The sequence below is a fragment of the Stegodyphus dumicola genome, chromosome 10 (assembly GCF_044657685.1).
Source record: "Stegodyphus dumicola isolate Sdum_Otavi_A_Nest chromosome 10, ASM4465768v1".
Taxonomy (NCBI): domain Eukaryota; kingdom Metazoa; phylum Arthropoda; class Arachnida; order Araneae; family Eresidae; genus Stegodyphus; species Stegodyphus dumicola.
The window spans coordinates 169,684,168-169,701,861 of NC_140777.1; the positions used below are offsets into that span (position 1 = coordinate 169,684,168).

Sequence of the window (17,694 nt, forward strand, 5' to 3'; positions counted from 1 at the left end):
TGGAAGTCACCAATGAATGATGACGAAATTGTTAATGTGCATAATAAGAAATGTTTTTCTAAACTTTCAAACTTCTGTATAGATTTCGAAATTAATTTTGTTTAGAAATACCTTTTAAACTATAAAACTGTTGCAGTTTAAAAAGTATCTCTCTAGTTTAAATGCAAAAGCCAAATTAAGGTATTAGTAAAGCTTCTCAAAGAAGAAAGATATAAAATTTTATAAAGATACAATCATTTAATAATAAATATGTGTAATTTAAACTTTCACAAAATGCAAAATTCAACCTTATTTTGTAAAAAGAGAGAGTTTCTTCACTTTTTAAGGCAACAGCTTGCTCAAACTGCTTTAAACAAAGAAAAAACACTATGCCAAGCACTCTTACACGAATAGCATAAAAATACTCAAAAGTAATTTAGTTCTTAACTAATTCTTAGTAGAAATAATAAACTACACAGTATTAGAAAGAATTACAAATTTAGTAATTTCCAAAGGTGTGTATACTAAACGAAAAATGTATTTCTTTATTATTGTGATAAACAAAGTTACATTCCCTCAACACAGATGAATGATTACTAAATTTATACGTAATTGATATAGAATCAGATATGTTAGGAAACTTGTGCACATTTATCTGTACCTATCACTTTATTTTGTCTTTAACTCAATTAGTGTATTTTAATTTTCAGTGCCTAGATCATACGTGGGTTATCGCGGTGGATGCTCAACTGCATGTCATTGCCATTTTTATTTTGATCCCGCTAAAACTGTAAGTCCTTTTAGAAATATATTTAGTTAGCTTTGGGATTTTTTTTTTTTAATTAATCTATCCAGTTTGTTTGAGGTTACTTTAAGATGCATTTTATTTATAATATTAGAATATCCTATACTTTTATTTTGCTTCCTGTTTCATGACACTGTAAAATGCTTTTATGTAGCTTATTTAATGTAAAAAAAATAATTCAGTTTCTGCTTGTTTGGTATAGATTTTTTTTCCCTTACTATTATAACATATGAAAAATATTATTACATTTTTCGTATTCTCTTTAATAAATTCAAAACATATCCTTGAATATTTAATAATAGACGTGTGTATAATATAAAAATCCAATACATAAAAAATTACAAAACGTTGATTATGAGTAAAATATGTACTAAAGCCTTTGTAATAATTTTCGATTTTGCTCGCTTTCCATTTGTATCATTAATGCGATCGAAGAGATTTCGATATTCTTATATTGAGATAAAGCAAAAATATATCTGTAAATATTAATTATTTTGTTTTGTTTAATCTTTATCATGTTGAAGAGTTAATTAATTAATAAAGTGCTTAATTTGAACTAATCTCTTTCATTATTTCTGCATAGTTTTAATTTTTATTTTTAATTTATTAGGCGTCCAAAGATCGGATTGCTGATAACGTTTGTTCTCGCCTTGGCTAGTTTGACATCAGTTGCACTGACCAATGTCTATTATGATCTACCACCAAATGAAATGTCAGCTTTCTTGCATCCTAGGTAAGTATCTTGAGTTACCCTTATTTTTATCAGACAATATTAACTAAGGATATATTTCATTGCATCTGTTCAGGGCCGGCTCCAAGCATAAGCTACAAAGTCAGCTACAGAGGGCATCTATTTTTAGAAGAGCACCACCTAAAGTTGTTCTTATAAGCTACAAATAAATAAAAGTGTACTTTGCTTTAAATTACTAATATGTGTAATTTACATCGGGCACCATGTGTGCAGATCACATAAGGCGCCGAATTAAATTTTCCGAGGAAAACCAGTTTGAATACGTTCCAGGCAAATTTTCTTATGCAAGAAGCTAGTTGTAATCAGTTTTTGCAGCATTTTAGTTTTAGAAGACTTTGTAAACATGTAGCATTATTAAATCAAATAAATGATAACAGATGCATTTTTCGCCCGATCTCATATTATTAAATGTACAATAATTGTTTTAGGATTTTTAAAGTGCTCTCAGTTTCTTCCTCTCTAAGTATTTTCAATGAAGCTGCTGAATAGTTATCTCTCACATCCCGTTTAAGCTGATTCACTGAAGCTGAATCACCTTTGTTAAGCTGACCTTTGTAAAGCTAGACACCTTTGTTAAGCTGAATCACTCAAAGACATAAACTTAGGTACAATAACATCTCTTAAATCACGTGTTGAATATCTCGACCATGGTTTGGTTTTGGTTGGTTTATTTAATTATGGCAAAGCACACTAGGGCTATCTGCCTAAGGGAAGGGATGCCTTCGTGGAGGACTCTCTAAGGGAAACTGGCTCGTGTATACGTTACACATTAGGAAAACCACGAAACCTCCCATGCAGCCAGCCCGTTCGCGGGATTCGAATCTCGGACCGAACTACCAGTGTTCAGCGACTTTACCGCTCGGCCGCTGGTGGGCTATCTCGACTATGAGACCAGTGAAGTTACTATTTAAGGATACATTTTTTATTTTGCACTGCATCACAACTGTAAAGGAATGTCTCTAGAAAATGTTTGGGAACATTCAAAGAAAACATATGATGTATGACTTTTATTGTGATTCAGGAATCATCAGTGGTCAACAGCTAAGACACTGAGTGCTGGTAATTCAATACGGTGTAGAATCCTGACAAGCAGGTTAGCTTCATCGGAATTTCATGTTTTCCTCATGTCAAATATGAATGCATACCAGTTTCTCTTAAAACGCTTCTAGCAAGGCACTGTTCCAATAAAGAGATACCCCTGGCGAGTTTTCTTTTGGAAGTTTGTAAACAACTAGTGACTTTACTGTCACTAGACCCTTTCCATTTTCATGCCAGAATGTAAATTTTAAGTTCGCACGTATTTCAGTTAGGGTTTGAGATTGCTTTCGGCAGAGCATGTTCCGCCTGTTAATAGGGCACGTTACTAGTTGATATTCTACGATAGCATTCCTGTCTCCGGCGTTGTTTTAATCTTGCAAAGAATACGGTGATGCCAGAGTATGTTAGAGCCGACTTGCGCTTTGAATATTTCTCCATAGCTTATGGCTAATTTAAGACTTAGATTTAGTTTAAATTTGCATTCCTTACTTTTGATTTCTAGCCATAAATGATAGCTGAGTCTGTAAGCGCTGGGAGTGTCTTCTGTTCAACTATTTGAGTTCTTAATAAAAGGGTCTTTTATATCCTTCGTAGTTCTGTTTACTTATCTAGATAAGTCGCTTAGTTCTACTCAGAGTCTTGACTATTACCAAACGGAGTGAGACTCTATAAAGCTATAAGCTATAGAGATGTTCATTTCCTATGTTTCTTTTCCTTTTTCCATAAATAAATTATATCTAATTTCTATCAAATCTTTGAATAAGTCTTTTACAGTCATTATTTCCTGATATTATCTTTAACATACCAAAAACTGCTTTAGAAAATAGAAATTCTTCTATACTAAAAAACGTGAAAAAATATGTAGTTACTTAGCTATTCATAATCATGTCATTTTTATAATATTTATTATCAGCTTCTTAGCTTTTGTGTTATTTTATGTAATTGTTATTTCTGAAAGGTAAATATTCTTCAGTTGTTAAAAATCAAGAATTCCATTTGACGTATTTGACACGTATGAGGATAAAATTTCGGATTTATTTATTTTGCTATTAAATCTAATGTACAGTTTTCAAGTGATGGATTTGTATAAAGTCACGGGTTAATTTTTCGGAGTATATTCATTGCGTATGTATTTAAATAACAGAAAATTATTTTTATTTGTCTCATGAATGTAATAATAATATTTAAGTTGTTAAATAGGTTGAAAACCCATATTTATTAATGATCAGATTAAATTGCTGCTGCATCAAAAGAAGCTTCACTTCTGTCTAATTTAAAATATAATAAACTATAATTTTAATGGAAATGATGATTAATCATTTTCCTAAATGATTAATTAAACCGTTTAAATAGTGAAACCGTAACTTATCTAATACCGAATAACTCTCCAATGAAAATACAGAGAAGTCAAGGAAGGCACTTATTACGCACGTTTGTACTTGAAAGGTTTCGTTTGAAAATTTGGTTAAATTATTGCTTTCTTAAAATCGTAACTCCTGCGTCAGAAGAGTAGAAATCTCTTGCATAATTGTCTTCTAAACATCTAGTTGCTTTTTCTATGTTCTTACTTAATTAAAAAGATACCCGATTACGTTCTAATAGTCAAATTTGATGAACGTTTTGAAAAACATTTCATTCCTTTATTTTAAAGCTTATACCCACTAAGCTCCTCAGAAGTACTTTGTCTCTCCGGTAAAAATTCTTAATATGAACACGTTTGATAACGTTCAGAAGATGATTTGCAATCTTTACATTTGTTTTTATGTGTTCAGGAACAAGATTAGTTTTGCAATTTTATTTTAATATTTGGCAACATTTTCTTTTCCTTCTCCTTGCGTTTGCATTAAATTATTTTTATTTTTTGAAAAAAAAATTTTCAACTTTTCTGTTACGAAAAAAAAAAATATATAATATTAAATATTACTATAGTAATTTTATGAAACTTTTCACAAATATTCTATGAAATATTGGGAATTAAATGGATTAAAGTTTAGATTTATATTATTATCTAAGCCTCTTTGAGACAATTTTATATATGAAAGGAGAGAAATTTTTCGAAAAATAGTTAGTGCGTGTATTCAAACAGTTATATTTAATAGACATTTTACTTTATCAATTAGATTATAATCCATTGAATTCCTTATAGTACCTTGATAAATATGGGTGACAAAAATAAAAGTAAAATATTGATAAATGGTTTTGTGGCAACATGTCTAGTAATCCTGAAATTTAACACATTTGTAACCCAAAATATAAGAAAAAACTAAAAATTGTACTCTGATAATATGTTTATCAAACGTTATATCTGTTTCATATATCTGTTTCTATTATTTAAATAGTACTCTGTTAAATAACACTAATAACAGATTTAGTTGTACTATTTTCTAAAATTGGAGAGTTAAACGTATTCTGATATTATTTTTTCCCTAATAGCTTTGTTTGTATTCGATTCTTACTAGTGTAAGTTAATATAACGCTTTTATCTTTTAGTATTTGTAGTTAATTATTCATTAAATAAGCTTCTTTATCATTAAAAAATACTAATCCATACCTCAAGGTAACTACTTTTACTCTAGATTTATACTTAGTACTTGTATTATGAAAAGTAAATAACGTCCTAAAAAACTTTTATATTTTTTTTCTCTCTCAGGGATCGTATGTTCTATGCTGAACACACATACTATAGGGTATACACTCATTTAAGTATATACTGCACTGGAGTGTTTGTAGGGTACTTCATGGCAAAATACCCTAACATCAAGATATCAAAAGTAAGCATAAAAACCTGTCATTTTTCTTGCATAAATTAAATATACTCTATAAATGTATTATTGCAGAAATTTTCATGCATGAGTGCATACTGATGTGATAGTAGCGTAATTGTTTTTAAAAATAAACTTCTCTACTAGTATTAATTAGTTTTATTCTAGTTCAGCTTAAAATAATCTTTGTTATACTCTTTAATTTAATAGCTGAAAATATTAATGTAACAAGATGTTAATGTAACAACGACATAATGTAATGGCAATAATTTTGACCTTACTCATTTTATCCATTTACCGATACGCAGTCTTTGTGCATAGTATTCTAAATTCTGAATTTTATTCGAATTCAATTTATTCCAGTGCTTACGGCTGTGAATGGGTCTGTTTTCAAATTTATTAACTCAAGCATGTTAATCTGCGTTGCTGTAGGAATCACATATAGCAGCATCTGAATAAAAAGTTTTCGCATAAAAATGTTTCTCATTTAAGAAGAGAAATTTTCAAAGTTGAAAAATAGAAGTCAAAAGATATACAAAAGTATTTTTACGAATATTAAGTTTCCTGCCTAATAAGTCGAATTCCATGATACTATGAATACGTATGTTCTGAACTTCTGTTAGTTCCGAAGATATGTGTGCAACATTTCACTTTAAAACTGTTTATACTTATAAGATGAAAAATGTTGTAAATTTCATTCTGTTCAGAGGCATTTTGCTGTCTGACAACCTACTGATCAAATTACACTACAGAACTTTGTCTCTTCTCACATAGCTATAAAAGAAGCTTCCGAAGATTTTGCAGAAAAGAAGAGTTTTTCAGATGATGTTATAGCATGGGCTGTAATGGGCTGGATATACAGATATGTCTCTAAATTACAGGCACTCGGTTACTAATGAACCGAGTAATAACTGCTACATCATTAGCTTCGATAAAGGCTGCTACAAACCATGTTGCTGTTGTTGTTATTGTTACCAATCCTCGAGTCTAGCTTTTGCTAAACAAGGTCTACGAGTTTATTCACCTTCAAAAAGTCTTAAACTAGCACCCTCTGAGCGTTATAACCGGCTTTATCCGGTTATCAGAAGTTTTACTACTTGGCATATATTAGCTTATAATTTAAGACATTTTGCTTTCTTACTTTCTTTAATGATGTAAATATCGTCTTAATGGATTGTAAGTCGTTGTAGGACAAACCCAGACACCTAAGGATATGTGCCAGAGAAGCCTGCTCATTGTTGCTATAAACCATAGATGCGACAAGTCTACAAAAGTGTTCTAGAAGTATGACCTGCCAAACTCGTTCTAAGATTCCCCGTAAATCAATTAAGGACACTAGTAATGAATGATGTGCTTCCTTATCTTTCCTCAGAGTATCCCGATAGCGGGAGACAGGAGACCACTGGGTGAGCAGCTGTACCGCCATGAAGACTTTCAGCTTTATTGCTCACTCAGTGGGACCACGTTTATTTAAAATTTTATATTACAATAAAAATTTGATATTGATGTATACATGTAATTTTGACATATACTTGACATACATTGACAGAATTCATATAAATATTAACAGAAATTTTGATGGTACGTACATATAATATAGAATACATATTGTAGAATACAAATAAAGATTTAGATATAAAATTTTTGTTATATACATATTAAATAATGTAGGATTTTGATGATTTGTTGAAATGTAATACTAGTTTACAGTTCATAAATAGTTTATAATCCATAAATAGTTCACTATTCATAAATGTTCACAGTTCATAAGTCTGTAAAAATTCATTTATCCGTTTGAAGTTAATAAGTTCTGATTGAAATACTGAATTTATAAGATTCAATTTTGTTTTCTAGGTTTGTATAAGATTATTCTTTCTGAAAACGTAGTACCCTCTATACTTCCTACGTATAGAGACTTTACTATATAAAATGCTTCTTACGCCTAACTCTGTTTTTGATCCATCTGTAAAAATTTGAATTTGAAAATTATCTATGTTTTAATTTACTATTGGATTTTCTGATTATAATTGATTTGGATGTAAGTTTATATTTTGCTTGAATTCTTCATATTCTGTTGGATGATAGATATTAGAATTATAGGTGCTTGTTTGTCGTAGGCGTGCAACTTTTGTTTTAACGGCTTCTCTCGGTAAAGTCAGAGTAATTTGTGGAATACCTGAAATGATTTGTAGAGAACTGGTAGGTGTTTTTCTGTAAGCTTTTGTTATTGAATAGCAGAAAAAGGCCGTTGTATTGAAGTTAGTTGTCTTCCACGTAGAAGAATCTTTAATCTGATTTTACTGCCCGGGACGTGCAGTCCTTGGGAAGGGGGCAGTGTTACGAATTTGGTATTTAAAAAGCAAATGTTAGTTCATTTATAAATTAAATGGTTTTATTTCTCGCGCAGTGCAATCCCTGGATAGGAAGCTAAACTTACAACTGTGGCATAAATGCAACTGAGGCATAAACATTACATTACAATATCAAACAACATGAACAATAAATGCAATAACTAACTTGAACAAATCAAATGCTATCAAATACTAAATATAAAACAAATACTAAATGCAAATCAAATACTAAATACAAATCAAATACTAAATGCAAATCAAATACTAAATACAAATCAAATCAAATACACATTTATAAACAAAAAGGACCATGGTCTAATACTATTTACAATTATTTACATTATGTACTATGGCCATAGTAACGAGCTAACCTGTCGTAAGAGTTCGAAGACTCACGGATCCGAACCACGACGTCATTCGTGTTCAGCGCTGTATATGGACCATCCGAAGGTGACTGTAGTTTAGGACTCAGTCCTTTTCGTTGAATCGGGTTCCACAACCACACCTTGTCTCCTTTGTTGGATCTATGTTCAGTAGCTCTTGTGTCGTATCGGGTCTTCATCTTCTCCGTCGCCAAGTTGACTCGCTCTCGTGCAAAATTGTGCATCACTTCAAACCGGGCCTGGAGATCTTGAATATATTCCTCAGACGATGAAGGAGCATCCGGAGGGCGGCCAAACAATAGATCACAAGGCAGACGAAGGTCAAGACCGAAGAGCATCTGTGATGGAGAATAGCCGGTAGTCTCGTGGACTGCACTGCGCGAGAAATAAAACCATTTAATTTATAATTGAACTAACATTTGCTTTTTAAATACCAAATTCGTAACACTATTATTATTGTATACCAAATTTTCTGATATTGAGTATCCCGATAGCAGGAAGAGTTGTACATGAACCGCATGTTGGCCATTAATCTTCGCAGGTTGTAACAGCTTTAAATATTGTTATTAAAATCTTTAATTTAAAATAGGTAATTTAAATAGATAAACATTAAGGTATATGTTAATGGCAATGTTTGAAACGCAGGCTCGAGTAGCTCTCTTACGAAGAATATATTTATTTTATTTTTAAATGTTAGAATATGTTTAATCTTCTTATTTGCATGCCGCCATTTTTCGAGTGTTAAATAAAGTTATTGTTGTGTTCCATCAATGTTTGAGTTTGCTTCAAATTGCGGAAGAAGTATCACAGTCTTAATTATTTCAGACTAATTGATTCTTTTAATTCTCCGTAAATCATAATTCCTGTTGAAAGCAGAAATTAACTCAAAATAATTCCAATTCTCCAGTCTTTCATTTTTGATCTGAATATTTTCTCTATATCGCCGGGCCGGTAGAGCGCGTTGCCGACGATATTCATTTGTTACAGTCCCCCCCCCACGGCTGCGAAGATATCTCGGTGAGCAGCCAGAGGAATTATTTAAAAACTTGAGCAGGATGTTGAGGCAGTTATCCCAAAAGCAGGAAGAGTTTAGGGGAATGAGTGCTCTTCGGACAAGATGCTAGCCAACCGATATCTGTGAGTGTAGCAATAGTCCATTTGGTACGCTCCATTTCCATGCAGATGGCAGAGAAGCACAAATGAATGTAAGTTATCTCCCAGCAGATCTACATACTTTATATGCAAGGAAGATAATTGGTCCATGTATAAAAGATCCTAAACAATTCCAAGAGAAAGAAAATACTTCGGACCGTCCCTTAGCTGTCATGACTTTGTACATTTCTAATCATACACTGAATCCTTGGCTTCTTACAGATGGTATCATATTCTTAGCCTACCATAAGCGTGATGCACTCTGATTTGAGACTCGACAATGAAATACAGTGAAATGTATTACTCTTTTGTGTCTTTAGTTTCTGAAGATCTGTTGAAAACAGTGTTCAACAGTTCATCTAGTGATTGTCCTATTAGACATCTCATTCAGATGGGTGGTCACTTGAACTAAGGTTTGCTGTCACTGTCTATGCATAGTCTGCGAAGCCTTAAATCAATCAAGTTTACTTGTTCCTGGAAAATTTGTCCGCTTACTCTTCCTTTTCTTGCTATCGATATACTATTGCTGTATTCTTGATACTGTGCAACAAGAACTATTTCTGAAATCAAATGATCCATGCATCAGTCATCTATAATTTGCTCTCGATTTAAGGCATCTAAATCACGAGTTTTGTCCGTAATATTATTTTAAAAATTGCTTAGTTTAAAGCCTATACTTTAAGCTATATACATACTATGTCAAATTTCACACACGCGCGGAATGAAGAGTTGTGCAAATGCTACTTCTGATAACATCAATTAATTAGCCAATAAAATCAATCAACTGATAATATCTTAATATTTACTCTACAAACGTCTTACTGGCCACTATACTACTGCTTTTACCAAATTTCCCTATTAATTTGCCTTCCGTCTTTAAAGTTCCTAACTCTCTGTACGTAAAAACTTCATAACATGATTCTGTTATATTTCTCTCACATGCAATTTCCCCTGGCTTCTTCAATAACCTACTTATTTAAATGATATGCATTAAACTTTTATATGGTATGTATCAAATTTTTGTGTCTGCTGTTATTTTTTCCAGTTCAATATTTCGAATATTTTATCATCTTATATAATAATGATTATAATGAAACATTGCAATAGATATTTTTATTTTTCAGAAAATGTCAACTTTTCTGTGGTTAATGACAACTATAGCATTGATAACGGCTTTGACTTGCGTTCATGAATGGCGAAATGGCGCTGTTCCTAGCCCCCTGTTAGGTGCCATCTACACCACATTCAGTAAAATAGCTCAGGCTTCATTCCTAGCTTGGGTTGCCGTCGCCTGTATGACTGGTCATTCAGGTAATATATAATTGTAATTTTAAAATGTTCTAGATTTCGCATTAAGGGATATATTTCGTATAAAAAGTTTCGAATTATATACGAAATTACATTACATATTAAGGCATTATTTACATATATATATATATATATATATACAGGTTGATCGTAATAAACTTGGCTTAGTCATAGTACTTAGTAGTTTTAACTAAAATGAGAATTGATTCGAAAATTTGTATATAAGCAATTCAAAGAATGGACTGAGAGATTCCGGGGAGAACAAATAGTTAAAAAATTTCCTCAAGGAGGCACATTACATCGAAATATAAACAAGCTGCAATTTCAGTACAAACATCGTTTATTTGCTACCTACTGTTCAGCTATGTAAAGCATATTGTTCAACGTGGGGCTCCGCATTAAAGTCTAAAATATGCAGGCAATGAATATAGTGTTCAACAGCTGACCCCAGATAATCGTCAGTCATTTTTCGTCCATGTAAGGTTATACGGTTCTTCAGGTCTGTTAAAGTTGCAAGATTTTTTACCGATAAATCACGATCTTAAATGGTCTCATTACCAAAAATCACACGGATTAAGATCAGGAGAACGAGCCGGCAGAGGAGTAGGAAACGAACGGCTAATCACCCGGTTATCGGTAAAATGTTTCCGTAAAAATTTCTGCAAGTAGAGTCCATTATGTTGAAGGGCACCATCCTGCATAAAAGTGGTAGACGCAAAGCACTGTCGCTGCTGAAGGTGAGGTAAGGAAAAACTGTTGAACATGTCAGGATATCTAACGGTCATTACAGGGCATGTTTCAGTGACCTTATTGTAATTTTCGTCGAAGAAGAATGATCCAACGATAAACAGGAAGTGAACTCAAATCAGAAGGAAACTGTAGGCGAGCGCAGTGAAATTGTGCGGAAGGCACGTGGCCTTTCAACGGCCCAAACCCGACAATTCTGGCTGTTCACGGTTCTATTGAAATAAAAATATGCCTCTCTCCATAACATGTTCCACGGCCAAGAGTCATCGTTCTTCTGTGGAACATACTACAGAGAGAAAGACTTCCGTCTTCCGTTCGAGCAAGAAAAGTCGGTGCAAAAGATCGGACAACCTTCGAAATCAATCATGTAAAATCCCCTCAACCAAGACCCTACCAGTGCGGTCTCTGTCCAGTCTGAACCTACCACCGAATAAATGATGGCTCAAGTCCTATGAAGGCTGTTTTTTTACCCCAGAAGCCGAGGCTATCTAGCCAGTTTACTGGACAGATCCCCGGGTCTCCTCCCATAAAATGGTCGGTTCCGGAAATTCCAATCTAGTCGACCCCAGCTATGGTATCCGACATAATCAGCTCAAACGAACCTGGTTACCGGTGGGGAGCCACGAGGGAGCTTGTGTCGGATAGGGACAAGAGAGGCTATGTCGTGCGCGTCACTCTCAGAAGGTCTAGATCGAACCTCGGGTCTCCTTCCATAAAATGGTCGGTTCCGGAAATTCAATCCAGGGTACCAGCAAATTGAGTGAGTACCAGAAACACCTCAATAGAACTAACTTAAGCCAGGTAATTCATATTGTTACCGGACATGCTTATCTGGTCAAGCATCTCCACAAACGTGGTCTTGTCGAATATTTTCTCTGCCCGGGAAACACCTATTCACTTCCTGGGGCGATGTCCGATGTTTTCTGCCTCTAGAAACAAATTCCTTGAGTTTCCCTACATCAGCTTCGATCAGGCCCTTCTAAATAAAGGCTGACTGGTATAATAGGGTTTCTAATGTATGCTAAACACCTACAGGTAAGGTGAATTTGAAACCACAAGAAGCAAGCAATGAGAGGCCCTGTGAATCCCTCTTTTTTTCGGGGGGGGGGGTAAAAGAAACTATGCAGGGAATTCCCTCTCACAGCTGTGTTTTGGAATATAAATATAGATATCAAATCTATATACACCAGTTGGCTTGAGAAAGTACCTCTGTTCTCCTTAATTAATTAATTTTTCAGACTCACCATCGCACCCTTCTTTGGACAAGAGTTTGCGTTTGGTGGTTTGGAAGGGAGTGAACCGGCTCTTCATCCAATTGGGATGTTTTAACGATTTAACCGACCCCCCTAAATTTAGAGATGGGATCTTTTACTAATACTATATAAGTATTTGGTGGCAGTTTGGGATCTTATCTACTTATTTACTATTTATCTTGTGCAGGAATAACCATTTAAAATCTTTGTTTTAAATGTTCAAATGGCGGAGGAGCAATGGGCAACATTGCCTAAGCTATTTTCCTTCTTTTTATAAAAAGGAAGTGCCACCATTGTTAAGCATTGTTAATGTTGTTAAGAGTACTAGAAAACTCTTTAATTAAGAGCTTGTCCATGGATAATGTTTACTGTTTTATTATTTTTGCATAACCTTATACATCTGCAAACGTTTGGCACCGTACTTATGAGAACAAATTCATAAGTAAAACATATTCGCGAACCGCATAAAATTGTTTCGGGAGCCACATATGGCCAGCGGTTCGCCAAAGACTGAACATAAACCCATGGTTAAGTATAATAAAAGATTCGAATAAGGTAGATTTCTCAGTTTGCAACAAGTTTGGTGATTAAAAAAATGTACAAAATTTATTTTTTACATTGGCTGTTTACAAAATTTAGTTTTACTGAATTCATCCTAATGAATCTAGTAAGTTTCTTCTTAATTAATAAAAAGCACTAATAGAGCTGTTTTGTAAAAATGAAGTAGTAGAAAGTGAACTTTCGTAAAGGGATACTTATATACAATTTTGTATATTTTTATTAAAATGAGTCATGTGAACGAAATCTCGTAATTAAAGTCTCTTTCATTTAATTGATTTCTTGAATTAAAACACTCGTTCTATAATTAGTCGTTTAGAAAGTACTATTCAGTTATAAAATACATTTGCAATAGCTTGTGTATCGCATAACTTAGGGTATAACAGTGCAACATAACTACAAGGCCATAACCTAAGTCAGATAATGACTTGGATTATGACTTAGAGACTATATGCTTAGACCCAGTTATAAGTCACAGTCGTCAGACTGACTATGTATGACTCGTCAGACTTATAACTGACTATGTAGCAATAATTTTAGTTTGTCTTTGACTCATGTTAGAATGCACATTTAATACATATTATAAAATACGTATCAGAAAATTTTCTTTTATTTTCTTTCTGTAAACGGCACATATTTTATGAAAATGTAATGCATTTTCTTCTAGTTATTCAATGAAAATTATAAATAAGCAACAAACAGAACAGCAAGCAATACAATTATTTTCTTATTGCGCAGATGGTGTTCGGGATGTACTCAGTTGGAGACCATTCCATTTTCTTTCCCGGCTTGCCTTCATTGGCTACATTATGCATGTTCCAATTATAAATATGCTCATGGGTTTCAGAAAAGCTCACATCTTCATATCAGAATTGGAAATTGTAAGTATATCAGAACATCCATATTTCTATATCATATTTTGCTAAAAACTTTTTTAATGTTATATATCAGCAGATATTAAACATAATATTGTATTACTGATACTGAAAATTTTTAATGCAGAATTGCAAGTAAGTTTAGCTCAAACTAATTATCTTACTATTGTTCTTGGAATTTTTTTTCTTTTGATGAGCTTTCAATTCTAACAATACCAAAGTATGATTATAAAGTCGGTTTGATATTCATGGAAACTCTAAAGCTTTTGGACTCTATTCAAAATTCTTTATTTATCATACAGGAGAGCAATGTTATTCAGTTGGTAATACAAAAATGTCGCTTTTTGTAAATGAACACTAATATACAAATGTAATTACATATTAGATACTTTAATATATTTAAACTGATTAACATTACAACTATTAATTTAGTTCTGGAAACATATTACGTAGTATCGATCGCAGAATATCTGAGGTTTCGCGATGTAGATGTCTCAGTTCTTCCCAGATCAACAAGAGGTCCAAAGCTTAAAAAAAGTAGTATTCGTAGTTTGAGGATCATGTTGTGAAAGACGGGCAAGGTGACGGTAACAATTTTCTTCAACAAGAAAGATGTTACTTATAGAAAATTCATGCCCAAGGGTTCCACAGTTAGAGCGATATTCTGCTGGAAAACACTTGACAGACTTTGAACTTGACTGAAATTCGATGACCAAGGGAACTAGAAAAAGACTAACATTGTGTTTCTTCATGACGTAGCAAAATCACATTCCGCGCGTGTCAAAAAGGATATTCTCAGAATTTCCAGTGGGAAGTAATAAGGCAACACTTTGTTTACATTCGTATTTTCGCGTCATGCTATTTCTATTTGTTATGGCTTAAAGAAAGATATGTAAAAACGTGCTATCATTTCGATGAGGAAATCAAAACTGGTAAGTAACATTGGTAATCGAATGTTGGATAGGAATCCTTAGCACGATGTGTAAAGTAACTCTTACCGTACAACAAGGAATGTTTCAACAAATTGGTAATTCTGCGGAAAATCAGTTTTGGTGATACACTTTCATATAACTAAAAGAATTCTGATATTTTTCATGTGTTGTTACTTTGTTTCGAATGCAATTAATGTTTTGACTGATCCTTGCAAATCATATACATATATATTTCTCATACAATTTCACATTTTTATTATAGTTTCACGTGGTTTTAAGCCATGCAGCTGCTACCTACGTTGTTACCTATATACTTTATATATGTTTCGAAGCACCGTGGTTATCCCTAGCGGACGTGGTGAGAAAGCGCTGTAAGGCCAGGACATTCACAAGTACAAGCCAGACTATGACTGAAAAACCCGTGAAATACTTAGATAAGGAGAAAAATGTTACGTCATCGAGTATTAAGATATGGACCTCTGCTTTGGAGAAAGGTCAACTCTGAAAATATGGATTTTTAAACAAGTTATGATTTCAGCCATTTAAATTTTACAATATTGTGACTCTGAATTTACAGAAAATTGCATCAATAAGTAATACTGATGCAATTTCTAATTAAATTCTTCGAGGAAGTTTCCCGCCGGATTGTACAGGAGGTATTTGGTTTTTTACAGATACTTTTGAATAGATTCTAAGCAAGACTGCATGCATCTTTGTTTTTAAAGACATTTATGAACAGACTTTAAGCAACCTTGCGTAGAAAATATTTGTTTTAGTATATAATGTTATTGAATGTCTTATAAAAGGTGTTTTGATTCTTAATTCATTTCCGAATCCGCATTTTAAGAAAACGGCTCAAACAGTACTTCTCAAAAAGGGATATTCTATAGTTTGTATGTTAATATATATGAAGAGATAATCTGGATTTCTCTATTAGGAGAATTTTCTGACAAAATTCAAAACTAACTATGGAATAATAGTCAATTTTAATTTATTACGAGACATGAATGTAAAATCAAAACGGCTTTTATTGTCTACAAAACAATTCGTCTGTTACGAAAACCTGGAAGTTTCTACACTATAACTAAAATTTATCATTTCAACAGAATTGTTTTAAAATTATCTCATCAATCTTTAGAATGTTTCAATTTATTCACTACTACTTTCAAAACTGAATACAGGGAACGATTACGCTTACATTTACTAATATGTCATTTCCTTTCATTTGCGCATTATGAAAATACTATTGAGCTAATTCTGCAAAGAAAATAGGAATCTAATTATACACTTGCGTTTTATATAATACATTTATATACATGTACTACATATCTTAAATACTTTCTAAAATATGTATGGCTGTTGTGTAATTATTTATTTATTCGAGTTAACATATGCTGCTAAATAATACTAATATCTGAAGAAATTTTAATTGTATTACATTACTTAAAATTATATAAAGTTAAAATTAAGAAATGCAGTCTAGTACAGAACCCTAACAATTGAATGATAGCGCATCATACCTTATACCATTTTACTAATCTTTGAAATGATAATTTCTAAAATCATGCTTTAATAAGAAAATGGCTTAAACAATTTATTTAAAATATAATCTGATTTTTGCTAAAAATGTAGAATACAATTACTTCCGAATTAAGAATTGATACATGTTGTATCAGAGAATGTTGAAAGCAAATTAAATTTTAATTGGAAGAATTCAATTCCTACATATCCTTTTTTCAATGGAATACGCACATTTACTCTACTCAAAAATCATATAAAATCATGCTTTAATAAGAAAATGGCTTAAATAATTTATTCAAAATGTAATCTGATTTCTGTTAGAAATGTAAAATGTAATTACTTCCGAAGAATTGATACATATTGTAATAAAGAATGTTGAAAGCAAATTAAATTTTAATTGGAAGAATTCAATTCCTACATATAATTTTTTCAATGGAATACGCACATGTACTCAAAAATCATTTAACAGACGACCTCAAATATATCTACCAGAAATATTCTACTCAAGGCATTGAAGCACAGTTTCTTTCATTAAATTGTATGTTATACTCATTTTATTGTTTCATATAACTGTTTTTATATTGTTAGAATATTTGTGGCAACAAAGTAACGCTGAGCGTTCGGTGTTTGCCGCAGTTTCACGTCATTTTAAGTATTGTATTGATTGCTCATATTGTCAGCGACAAGAACGTCGCAACTGTATCAGTATTTTGTTGTTAATAAAATTGTGATATTCTTTAATGAATACGTTGTACAATAAATGTTTTTGTGACAAAATGCTTTTGAGTCTTGTTTTTAGTAAAAATCTGAAATTCTCATATACAGCTCAACTTAAAAATATATTTTAGCAAACTATATTTTATATTTTGTGTAACATTTTTTAATAAAAATCGTTATGTTGAACATGATCGTTTAACGATCTAAGCAACATTTTTTAACATGTAACATTTGATAAGAACGATAATAATTGCTCAACTAGTTATCTTTGCATTGTCCTGTTCTAGATTTTGCTACACGTAACAGCAGCTATATCCAGCAAATTTGCATCCCTTTTTATATAGATGAACAGCTTTGGAAATTTTTAATAATAGCAGGGAAAATTCAATGAAAATGTTTTTAAGAGCATGTACAGCAGTTCTTACATATGAAATTGTATTCAGAGGTGACTATAAAATTGCAAATAGAAATTCACCATGCAAACTAGCAGTTATAAATCTTGTCTTATTATCTCGGAAATCATATGATATATCACTATTCAGTTATAAATAACAGACATAAA

The 17,694-nt window shown here is 32.3% G+C and overlaps 1 protein-coding gene across 1 annotated transcript in view; it reads left to right on the forward strand.

Annotated features, from left to right (window-relative positions):
- Nucleotides 1-17,194, forward strand: part of LOC118204548 (nose resistant to fluoxetine protein 6-like) — a 131,334-nt gene extending 114,140 nt beyond the window's left edge. The window contains exons 10-15 of the mRNA XM_085825860.1: nucleotides 690-769; nucleotides 1,395-1,517; nucleotides 5,224-5,344; nucleotides 10,346-10,532; nucleotides 13,826-13,968; nucleotides 15,157-17,194. Of these exons, the coding sequence (XP_085681986.1) occupies nucleotides 690-769; nucleotides 1,395-1,517; nucleotides 5,224-5,344; nucleotides 10,346-10,532; nucleotides 13,826-13,968; nucleotides 15,157-15,399 (897 nt within the window). The 3' untranslated portion in view covers nucleotides 15,400-17,194. The remainder of the gene's footprint in view (nucleotides 1-689; nucleotides 770-1,394; nucleotides 1,518-5,223; nucleotides 5,345-10,345; nucleotides 10,533-13,825; nucleotides 13,969-15,156) is intronic.
- Nucleotides 17,195-17,694: the final 500 nt, after the last annotated feature.